Here is an 11541-nt window from a genome sequence, read left to right on the forward strand (position 1 = left end):
TGGCCTGCCAGGCAGCAGCCTTTCCCATTAAGTAAGTGGGGATCTTTAAAGGCAAAATGAGGTCACAGTTAGAGATTGCACCAGAAATATCTTCAAGCAATCTAATGCTCTGTGTATGGAGAGAAAAAAAGAGCAAGAGGAGAAAAAAAGGAGGAAGAAACTCTGCTTCACATTACTAGAGTTGCCTGCCATGCTCTCTGCTAGTGAAGACAAGTTCTAGTTTTAGCTGTCCCACCTTTGCAACACCAGCTGATTGTCCTGAGTTCTGTCCCCTCCCAGGAGGGTCTGTTCACCTCACTAGAGAATACAGGAGCTCCAGACCTGAGTGCCCAGAATTCATAGACAGGGAGGTGTCTATATCACCATTCCTCCTCTCTCCCCACAAAGCTCCTCAAAGTAGAGATAGTTCACTGCAACACCTTAAAATACTTCACTACAGCTAGCTCTAACAGACATCCCCAGCCTTGGACTGTCACCCTAACATACCCTTTGGTGTCCAGACCCTGCCCTCAGCCCATCTCTGGCCTGGCAGAAGGGACCTTCCCAGCTTCCTGGAGGTTTAGGAGATCCAACACCATTTCCTCCATGCAGGCAGGAAAGCGGAGTTGAAGCACAGGCTTCTCCTCCTCCCAAACACTGCCCACATGGGCAGCTTAGCAGGAAGAAAGCCTCTTCTGAAAGCAGTCAGCTGTGGGTCTTAGGCTGGAGAAACAAATGGTGGCCAGTGGAGACCCCATGGGGACTGCAGCTCAAAGCTGGCTCCATCCAACAGAAATTCTCAAGGGAAATGCAGCTCAAAGCTGGCTTAGGCCCATGGAAATGCCTGTGGGGACTGCAGCTCAAAGCTGGCCCCATCCAATGCAAGCAACCCCAGAGTCGTGTCACAACAGCCACCACCTATCAGTCAGGGGCTCGCATGGTCTCCCAGGGAAAACCAGAGCTCTTTGGTGGGTGTGAGGACATTTTACACACATGAGCCTCCAAACATCCATCAGCAGAATATACCTCGCACCAGCTTCACTCAAGAGCTTTGTGCAAGCCCAAGCCTGCTCCATCTCATTCTAGAGATGCCCTGTGGTGCACAAGCTCTACCCAGACACTGCCCTACCCGTGCCACAATGAAGACAAGCAGGGAGACTATTTTTACTTTCTTAAAGTGAATTTAGTGCATGTGAAAGGTGTAGGAAATACAATTTGAGTTATACACAAATGTAAACTTTCCCTACATGCTGTCCTACAGCCTACAGCAAGCCAAGAGATCCACCTTCACCAGCTCAGCTCTTTGCAATTACTGCCACGTCTAACAGCAGAGGCTCAGCGGGTCCATGAAAGGAGCTCAATCAGCTGATTTTGGCCAGAGAGCTGAGTTTACCACCACATTTATTTAGTGTCAGTCAAAACTGGGTGAAAGATGTTCACCTTCAGTTTCTGAAGAGCCTTCCACCTCCTGAGCTACCCACCCCACCTCCATTCTCTATTCTGAGCACAGCACATGCAGGTTCCATTTCGAAGTATTTTTTTTTTTACTCATTCTGCAAGTGGAAAAATCTTCTATAAAAATGAATGTCTCCCTCTAGCAATTACTTAATGCTCACAAAAATGCTTATTGATCTTTTTGGGTGGTGGGAACAATTTTGTTGTTCAAATAATTTGAGGTGCAGACACTGGAAATAAAAGGATCTAGTCCAGAAACAAAACTATCAACTTTCCTAGAACTATCAAATTTAATCAATAAAGAGTTAGTAAAAAATAAATTACTTCATCATCCAAGAAGGTATTGCACTGAAGAATGCAATTTAACCTCAACATAAAAATGTGTTTCAAGATCTGGTAGCCCTCACCCTCTTGCCGGCCAAATGCTCTGCTCATAGCCTTAGCACTCATCACTGTCAGAATAAGGAGAGGCCACAGGTGTGAACACAAGAGCAATGCTGAGATGAGTCCTCAGACTGATCCTGGAGATGGCTGTTGGTCACTTTGTGCCCCAAAATTCAGCAAAGCAAAGACCCAGACACTACAGCCAGCAATGTGGGGGTTAGGGATAACATTAAACACCTCCAGAAGGTATCAGTGACAGAGCAACAAACTGCTTTTCAGAGCAATGGGGCAGGAAATGCCACAGAAGCAACAAAATCAGTTGCTAAACACAGGAAGAATTTTCTTTATCAGAAAACTTGACCTCTGCAACCAGCAAAAGCTCCAGACAGAGCAACACAGCTATGACACAACTGCCTTAAACCCCACCAGGGACACCAGACCAGATCCTGGGAAGGTCAGCAATCTCACTGAAGGACCCTCCCCCCGCTGTGGGGCTTCAGTTGTGTTTGCTTTTGAAAAAGGGACACCTCTTTGTATTTTTCCAGTAATTTCCCAACTCGTGACTGGTAGCATCTCTTGAGATGATGATTAGGGCCTTCCATGGTGACCCTGAGCACAAACGATCTCCTTTGGTTTTGGCAACAGCCTCTGAAAGGTGGTATCCTGCAGTGCAAGGTAGTTATCAATTCCTCTGCCACACAATGGAAGTGAGAAACAAACTTGACACAAAAATGGAAAGCATCTCTGGTTTGTTTGGCTTGTGTTGCTGGAGAAAGCTACTCATCCTCATCTTCATCTTCCCAGAACTCACCATCAATGTGCATAGCCTGAAACAACCTGCAAAGCAAACAAAAACTGACATCAGGATGTAAAACAAACAAACAAACAAACAAATAAAAAAAAAAAACCACGGTATGAAAAAAAAAAAGAAAAAAAAAAATCCGTCTGTGACCAAACCCACAAAAGCACCAAGTTTCAGTTATATCAGCACAAGTTTCACTTGCTTTCAGTATCATAAACCACTCACTGCAGGCCTCAGGCTCAATTAAAATGACTCTGCACTTGTACAGCACCTCACAGCATAAGGTCTTACAGCACTTTACAGACAATGACTCATCGAAGTAGTGGGGTTGGAAAGGACCTTAAACATCACAGAGTTCCAGCCCCTCTGCAGTGAGCAGGGACTTTCTCCACCAGATCAGGTTGCTCAGAGCTTTGTTGAGCATGTCTCCAGGGATGGGGCCTCAATTTGCCTCCCTGGGCAACCTGTTGCAGTCTTCCATCGCCTTCAGTAAAGAACTTGTTCCTAACACCCAATCTAAATCTGCTCTTTCCTAGTTTTAAATCATTCCCTCTCCTCCTGTCACTCCAGGCCTTTGCAAACAGTCCCTGTTCAGCCTTCTTGTAGGCCACCTTCAAATAATCCCTGAAAATCTCAATAATCCAAAGTGTAGTAGTATTCCCTAGCATGCTGCCCTTCCTAGCTGCTCTTTAGGCAGGGGAGCAACAGCAGCCTGCTCTAGCTCACAATCTAATCAGTCAGTACAGAGATGGGAAAAAAACAATTTTAAGTTGGAGGGGAAGAAAAGGGAAGAATTTTTTTTTAATAGAAATGATGAGCTGAGTCAGGGTAGGTAGAGGTTAAGCAAAACTAAAAAGACTATCAGAAGAAAAATAAAAAGGAAAATAGGGTAGAAGGTGAAAATTTACTGTTGGGAGAAGAGGAAATGCTTAAAGAAAAGGGCTAAGAACAAAATAAATCTTGTCAGCCATAGAATAACAGAGGAGGGTTCACTAAATTATTGGTGCTTTGGTTTTGTATCCAGGCACTACCACAGCAATGGGCACAGGACCTAGTGCAATACACACAAGCTCAGAGGATCATAGAATTAGACTGGTTTGGGTGCAAAGAGACCTTTAAAGGTCATCTAGTCAACCCCCTGCAAACAGCAGGGACATCTGCAAGTGAAACATCAAGATTTTAAACCACAAGTTCTTGAAAAGCAAAATCATATCCCAAAATCATTGCTGGCTTTTTATCACAGAAGCCCAGCATGGTGAGCGTTGGAAGGGACCTCTGGAGATCATCCAGTCCAATCCCCCTGCTAAAGCAGGGACACCCACAGCAGCTTGCCCAGGATCATAGTGTCTAGGTGATTTGGAAGCCCTCCAGAGAAGGAGAGTCCACAACCTCTCTGGGCAGCCTGCTCCAGGGCTCCAGCATCCTCACACCAAAGAGCTGTTAGTGTCAGGTCCTTGTAATTGCAAATACTTGGGAGAAGAAACTATGGATTAAACTGCATAGCTAAACATTTCAAGGTAAGAATCATGAGGGAGAAGCTAAGAAAAAGTGGCATAGTGTGATTCTGCTAGAATCACAGAATCATTTAGGTTGGAAAAGACCTCTAAAATCATGGAGTCCAATCATTCTCTAACTCTACCAAGGCTGGTGCTAAACCATGTCCCTCAGCACCACACCTCTGCCTCTTTGAAACACCTTCAGGGATGGGAATTCAACCACGTCCCTAGGCAGCCTGTTCCAGTCTTTGAGAACTTCCAGAGAAGAAGTTTCTTCTAATGTCCAACCTAAACCTCCTCTGGTGCAACTTGAGGCCATTTCCTCTTGTCCTTTCACCTGTTAACAGGGAGAAGAGATCAATCCCCACCCTGCTCCAACCTCTTTTCAGGGAGTTGCAGAGAGTGAGAAGGTCTCCCCTCAGCCTCTTTGTCTCCAGAAAGCAGCACACAAATACAGACCTGTTAAAGCACGGGGAAGATGGGTCATGGAAGTGCCTGTAGGGGTTCACCTTCGACAGGGAGCCCATACAAAGCCAGCAGAAGTACTGCCTGCAGCCAGTGCATGTCATCTTGTTACAGCCATCTAGCTTCTGAGGGGAAGGAAACAAGAGCAAACAGTAAGAGAATCTTACCAGGTCAGTCCTCAGGCCTGTCTCTATAGAACGACCCCCAAGAACACATCAGCTCATCAATGTTTTACTCAGACTCTCTGGTCACACTGGGATTTTTTCATGGTTCAAAGGAAGGAGGAGATAGAATCACAGCACTGCAAATAACACTGGAAATGGGTGTTTTGCTGAAGCTAGTTGCATTGCCTGCCTGTAGTCTGGGACACATGGACAATAAAGGGATTCATATGGATCCAGGGTCAAAGTGGATTCATATTCATGGAATGGTTTGGGTTGGAAGAGACCTTAAAGATCACCCAGCTCAAACCCCTGTGCCATGGGCAGAGACATCTTCCACTAGACCAGGTTGCTCCAGACCCCATCCAACACAGCCTTGAACACCTCCAGGGATTTTCCCTTCCCTGGTGAACTTGGATCCTACAAATAAATCTCTGTCCCAGCCCACATGCAGAACTGACTTAATTTACATTAGTTTCTCTCAAGAGTTACTCTGATTCTTCAGCCTTTCCCCTCCCTGCTCACCTCTATGTGAGTACCACAGCAAGGACAGGACTTGGAGTTCTTCTCCAGCCATTCTTTACTCTCCATCTCCTCCAGGGCTTTCTGAATCACTCGTTTGCCATAACGTTGTTCCAAAAATCTTTTAGTTGCTTCATCTGCTTCTAAATACTCGTTTCGTAGATCCGTTAATTTCTCTGAGAAATGAAACAACAAAACACCCAAACCCAAATCAAAACCTTTTAGAATAGATGATATAAGGTTCAACTAATAACAGCATAAATTATTCTTAAAGGAAATTAACATCATTAATTAAAAAGTATTAAAATACATTAAAAAGAATACTAACCCCCCTCTACCTCAGAAGTCAACTTTTTTTTTATACTTTTGTTCTAAAAGAGAGCAGTTGATGGAATCAGAACAGATATAAAATGCAAAATCAAACTGAAGTATTCTTTTTTGAACATAAATTTAATGAAACTTTGTCACAGGATTTTGAGGCTAAAATCCTGCTGTGCCCCTGCTTTCTGCAAGGAGATTGGACAAGTTTACCTTTGAGGGTCCCTTGCAACCTGAAGCAATCTGTGAATCTAGAGATGCACCCACCTGATTCCACTGCCAACTCTGCCAACAGAAGTAAGTGGATTAACAGAAAAAGGTAAAAAAAGGCAAAACCCAGGATATATACAATTCTTTTTCTCTTGCTACAGACTCAAAGCATTCTACAATCAGCAGTTTGTGGGATTTCCTAAGCTGTGATTGTCCTCACAGGAACACTTTTTAATTGTTAGCATAGACCTGCTCCAGATAAATGTCTAATCTTTCAGCAGGCTCATGTGGTGATGAGCTTCCTTGCTTAATTCATCACTTCCAGCCTTTTTCCACACAAAACTTGATAGTTTCTTGATCCATTTCTGAACTAGGATGACTCACCCGCAGTAACCTTGCAGGGAGAGACCCCATGATAGGTCATTCTGCAAAGAGTACAGAAAGCATAGTTGCAGCAGGAGCAGATGCCCATGGTGCAGCCTGGTTCTTGCATGACTGGCGTCTGGCAGCCTGGGCGGGGGCAGTAGACGACGTCTGCCATCAGGTCCAGGCTGGACTGCAGCAGCAGGCGGTCATAGCGTGCAAACAGCTCCTCCCCAACCAGCTCCTTCACCTAAACAGACACACAGGTCTGAAACTCTGAGCCTGCTGCACTCAGAACAGCAGGGCAGTGCTTCCCCTGTGCTTAGCTGTGAGGCCACAGATTGAGTACTGGGGTCAATTTCAGGCCCCTCACTCCAAGAAGGACGTTGAGGGGCCAGAGTGTGTCCAGAAGAGGGCAACAAAACTGGCAAAGGGTCTGGAGAAGAGGTCTGGTGAGGAACAGCTGAGGGAACTGGGGTTGTTGAGTCTGGAGGAGACCGAGGGGAGACCTCATTGCTCTCTACAACTCCCTGAAAGGGAGCTGGAGTGATAGGACAAGAGGAAGCAGCCTCAAGCTGCCACAGGAGTAGTTTAGGTTGGATATGAGGAAAAACTTCTTCCTCAAAAAGGATGTCAAGGCCTGGCCCAAGCTGCTCAGGGCAGTGGTGGAGTCTCCATCCCTTGAGGGGTTTCGAAGCTGTGGATATATGGTGATGAGGGACATGGTTCAGTGGTGACCTGGCAGTGCTAGGTTAACTTTATCTTGGAGGTCTCTTCCAGCCTGAACCAGTTCTCTGACTCTTCAATCACCTTTCACACCCTTTATTACCTGGCCAGGAGTAGCAACAGAAGAACACTTTGGCTCTGGACAGTTGAGACAGTGGACCTGCCCGTCTCTGATCTGTATTTCAAAGTAGTCCTTCAGGCAGGCTTTGCAGTAGACATGGCTGCACTCACTGAAGTACATGCACTCGCTGCCCAGCTTCTCACAGAAGCAGATATTGCACAGGTACATCTTGCTGTTAAAGCACTTCCTCCTCTGAGCCTGGTCAAAGTCCAAGATCTCCCTAATCAGGCTTGACAAGGACTCCACATCCTGCACGGCTCTTGCATCAATGAGTTCTCCTTCAGCTGCAGCAGAGCCTGCTGCTCCACCACCATCCTCCTCAGTGCCAACCAAAGGTGTCCTACTCTGTCCACTGCCTTGATGGCACATTTGTAGCTCATAGGGGGAGGAAATATTCAGGTAACTCAAGGTTTCCTCCTTCAGAAACTGCATCCAAGCAAATAAGACCACACAGCCTCGATTCTCTTCCCATAAATTGTCCAAGTGTTTGCAAAGGGCACTGAGCTGGGAAAGAAGAAACAATTCCAGATGTCAGCAAGGCTTGTTACTGGTTTCCTCTCCCATGGTCCCCCTTAGTCTATGCTCAGATTTCAGATTCTGGAGTTTTCATATATCCATAAAACAGATGTAAAAAGAATCACAGAATCAGGACTGGTTTGGGTGGGAAGGTCCAGCTTTCCACCCACCAGCACCCTTAAGTCCTTCTCCACAGGGTGCTCACCAGCCCTTTGTGCCCCAGCTTGCCTCAACCCAGGTGCAGGACCTTGCACGTGGCCTTGTTGAACCTCAAGACATTCAGACAGGCTCACTTATTCAGCATGTCAAGGTCCCTCTGGCCCATCACCTGCAGCACTCAGCTTGGTGTCATCTGCAAACCTGCTGAGGGTTCACTCAATCCCACCATCCACATCACTGATGAAGGTACTAAACAGCACTGGTCCCAGCAGGGACCCCTGTGGGAACCACTGGTCACCAGTCTCTATCTGGACATTGAGTCCTCTGGACGCACACATCCAATCAGTTCCTCATGAACAGTTCACCTAGCAAATCCCTATCCCCATTTACAGAGAAGGACGTTGTGAGAGACCTGTGACAGAAGGTCAGGGATGCAAGCTCTCAATCCTCAGAACGGTGACCAAGTAAAAACAAGGAGGAAACCAAAGAGCTAGCTGCAAGAGTGATGTAATTTCATCTTCATTTCATCTACTATATGAACATCCAACAGCACACTGTGAACTGTTAACAACGGACTCAGAATCACAAAAGTCCTGTTAAAATGTTAGAAGTGTTGTGCAAACCTGGGCTTGGGAGAGCCATTTCCCACTGAGGGTGAACACAGGTGGGGAGGTTGATGGGTAGTCTGGTGGGAGCTCAAAGTTCAGCACGAGGGGAGGCAGGAAGCAAACGGTGTACTCAAACCTGCTGCTCTGCAGGCTCTCCATGGAACTGCCTGGAGCAGAGAGAATTGAGACAGTCTGAGAAACAACATGAAAACAAAAGATCCAGATGTGGTTTATGACAAGATATCTCTGCTTGTTTGATAAACTTCTGAGTTTGAAATGATTTATTCAACCCTAAATAACAAAACTTCTCAGTGCAGTAAAACTCCCTGGGGTTGTATGGATCAATGCTTAAATCAGTAACCACCACTTTGAAACATCCCCTGTGAAATATCCCCTCCTGCACAAACCCAGAAAGACACTCACCAGCACAGGTGAGGGGCTGACCTGCTGGAGAGCAGCTCTGCAGAGAAGGACATGAGAGTGCTGGTGGACAAGGTCACTATGAGCCAACAAATGTGTCCTCATGCCAAAAACATTAATGGTGTCCTGAGGTCCATAAAGAGTGTGGCCAGGAGGTCAAGGGAGGTTCTCTTCTACCTCTACTCTGCCCTGGTGAGGTCACAGCTGCAGTACTGTGTCCAGGACTCCCCAATTCAAGAGAGGCAGGAAACTACTGGAGAGGGTCCAGTGGAGACCTCAAAGATGCTGAGGGGCCTGGAGCATCTCTGTGAGGAGGAAAGGCTGAGAGCCCTGGGGCTATTGAGCCTGGAGAAGAGCAGCCTGAGAAGGGATCTGCTCAATGCTCAGCAAGAGCTAAAGGCCCTGTGGTGAACAAGAGGATGGGGCCAGACTCTTGTCAAAGGGGCAAGAGGCACAAACTGGAACCGAGGAGGTTCCAGCTGAACAGGAAGAGAAACTTCATTGGTATAAGGGTGCTGGAGCCCTTGAACATGCTGCCCAGAGAGATTGTGAAGGCCCCTTCTCTGGAGAGCTTCCAAAGCCACCTGGCCATTGTGATCCTGGGCAAGCTGCGGTGGGTGCCTTGATTGAGCGGGGGGGGTTGGACTGGATAATCTCCAGAGGTCCTTTCCAACCCCACCATGTTAGGATTCTGGGTTCTGTGACATCCTCAAGGAAAAACCAAGATAATAAATGAACTCAATTGTTCCAAAGAAATGCTGTTATACCTCTCTAATTCTAAGGAGGTTTTATGTAGGAGGATGAAACCTACTCAGAAATAAACCTCAGCAACACCCCAAGCAGAAGGCAGTCAAGTCATGGCTCTCTCTGCTCAGTGCTCCTACAGGTCACTAAAGCAGCAACCACCTAAGTATGTACCAGAAAATTAGCTTGGTTAAAGGTAATTTTGAGATAGAATGCTTTGGGTTGGAAGGAACCTTCAAAGGTTATCCAGTCTAACTCCCAGCAAGATAGCACAAGACATCTCAACTCACCACTCACAAAAATTTTGAAGTTTTGGGGCAACTCCAGACAAATCCTTGTTTCTCCCCCTTGGGCAGACTCTGCTCTCTTGAACTCATCTTCATCATAAATGCTGGCCAGAGCCAGCAGCTCATCCTCCTGAGCTTCTTTATCTTCTGAAGACATTTAAATATCCTGTGGAGTCAAGACCACTCTACAAGATCAACTCAGTTAACACATCTTCTTCTGGGTATTAATCCGGGGTGTACAGTTTATACTACTGTAAGACTTAGAACCCAAAGTAACTGAGGTAAAACAATACCAAATATAACCAAGCTTTTATTACAGGTTGAAAAAATAATTCAAAAACATTGAAAACAGAATGAAAAACATGGTGTATATGAGTTGAAAAGGTAATGGAAAAAAAAAAAAAACAAACCAAACTAAACACTTTACCAGAACATCGAAGAGTCAAAAAAGAAACTGTTAGTGGGTAAATAGGGGGTGAAAATTGAATATGGGATGGCAAAAGTGACAGGGACATTTCATTAATGTTTGAAAAGGAAAACAGACCCAAAACCCCCAACCAAACCAAACCAAACCAAACACCCAAGAAAAAGGAATTGTTCTTGTCCAGTGTTCTAAAACAAACAAGCAAAAACCCCACTTATGATTCAAGTTGTTGAAGATATCAGTAAAAGCTCCAAATCCTACAGATGCATCTTGCAGATGCACTCCTAGACCACTTCAGGTCTAGATTTGGGGGAAAACCCCATGTTTAATGGATTACCTTTGTATTCACAACTGAGCCGTTGCAGAGTGGTTACTGGTCGAGGGCAGGCACGCTAGTAGGGGCAGAACAGAATCCCTGAGCATTCCTCTGGGACAACTAGAGGTCAGAAACTTTTTCGCATAGAAGGCAGGAAAAAGGTTGACTTCTCTTGTGGAGGTGCAGAAGGTTACAGCAGGGGAACTTCCGAGCTGCCTATAGCCAAACAAGCAAACACACAGAGGGAATAAACTCCTCTCAGCACTCTCGTGAGCACTAACAAACATTACACTTGGTAACTCAGAGCAAGCTGGGGGTTTCTAGCTCAAATGGCAGCAACTCGTTTCTGCGTGCAAGTTGCGATGGCTGCAATCCTGAGAAGAGCCTCGGTTAACTGAGCAAAAACCCCACCCTGCTGCTTTCCCCCAGCCCACACAGGGACATGCTTCGCTTTTAAACAACCAAAAAGGTAGCACCAGAAAGAAAACAAACCAACCAACCAAACAAAAAAAACAACAACAACAAAAAAACACGTACAGGGAGTGGTGAAAAGAGGTCCGCCCCGGCCGCCCCACACCCCACTGCCCAGTACTGCCACCCACTGCCCCTCGTCCCTTCTTGCCAGCACGGTCTTGCTCCGACTGCGCCGCCCGGCCCGCCCAGGCCTGCCCTGACTCACCGGTTACCCCCGCCGCCGGCGTGGGGCCCCGGGGCCGGCGCGGCAGGGCAGGGCAGGGCCGGGCGCAGCCCAGCCCCTCGCGACCCTGAGGGAAGAGGAGGGGAGAGGGAAGCGGGAAGCGACTGTGGGGCGGAGGCAGCAGCCCGGCTCTGGCCTCGGCCCCGCTGCAGCGCCCCCAGCGACGGGAGGAATGAAGAGCACCCGGCCTGAGGCAGAGCAGTGCCGCCCTGTCTCCTCAGGGCCCGGCTCTTACATGGGGAGTGAAAAGCTGCTCCAGAAAACGCCAAGCACCCTCTCCCGAGCCCTACCCTCACCAAGAAGCCCCCGCCCCCCACGCATTAGCTCTACCTCATGAAAGCGGGTTTGATTTAATTTCACACTGGTCA

At 47.0% G+C, this 11541-nt stretch overlaps 1 protein-coding gene across 1 annotated transcript; it reads right to left on the reverse strand.

Annotated features, from left to right (window-relative positions):
- Nucleotides 1-1757: 1757 nt before the first annotated feature.
- On the reverse strand, nt 1758-10612 carry RNF14 (ring finger protein 14). The gene is made up of 8 exons (XM_054389048.1): nt 10498-10612; nt 9740-9902; nt 8301-8452; nt 6985-7506; nt 6177-6405; nt 5268-5440; nt 4576-4706; nt 1758-2655 (listed from the first exon to the last, which is right to left on the reverse strand). The coding sequence occupies exons 2-8, from the start codon at nt 9891-9893 to the stop codon at nt 2595-2597; spliced, it is 1422 nt and encodes a 473-aa protein (XP_054245023.1). The 5' UTR covers nt 9894-9902; nt 10498-10612; the 3' UTR covers nt 1758-2594.
- Nucleotides 10613-11541: the final 929 nt, after the last annotated feature.

The sequence above is a fragment of the Indicator indicator genome, chromosome 18, assembly GCF_027791375.1.
Source record: "Indicator indicator isolate 239-I01 chromosome 18, UM_Iind_1.1, whole genome shotgun sequence".
Classification (NCBI taxonomy): domain Eukaryota; kingdom Metazoa; phylum Chordata; class Aves; order Piciformes; family Indicatoridae; genus Indicator; species Indicator indicator.

Excerpts from the sequence above, each read along its gene's own strand:
- RNF14 (XM_054389048.1), bottom strand. The coding sequence starts at position 9,893 with ATGTCTTCAGAAGATAAAGAAGCTCAGGAGGATGAGCTGCTGGCTCTG. Across the intron at positions 4,707-5,267 it reads GCTGTGGTACTCACATAGAG|AAGCTAGATGGCTGTAACAA; the intron begins GTGAGCAGGGAG and ends CCTTCCCCTCAG. Across the intron at positions 2,656-4,575 it reads TCTTCCCCGTGCTTTAACAG|GTTGTTTCAGGCTATGCACA; the intron begins GTCTGTATTTGT and ends TTTGCTTTGCAG.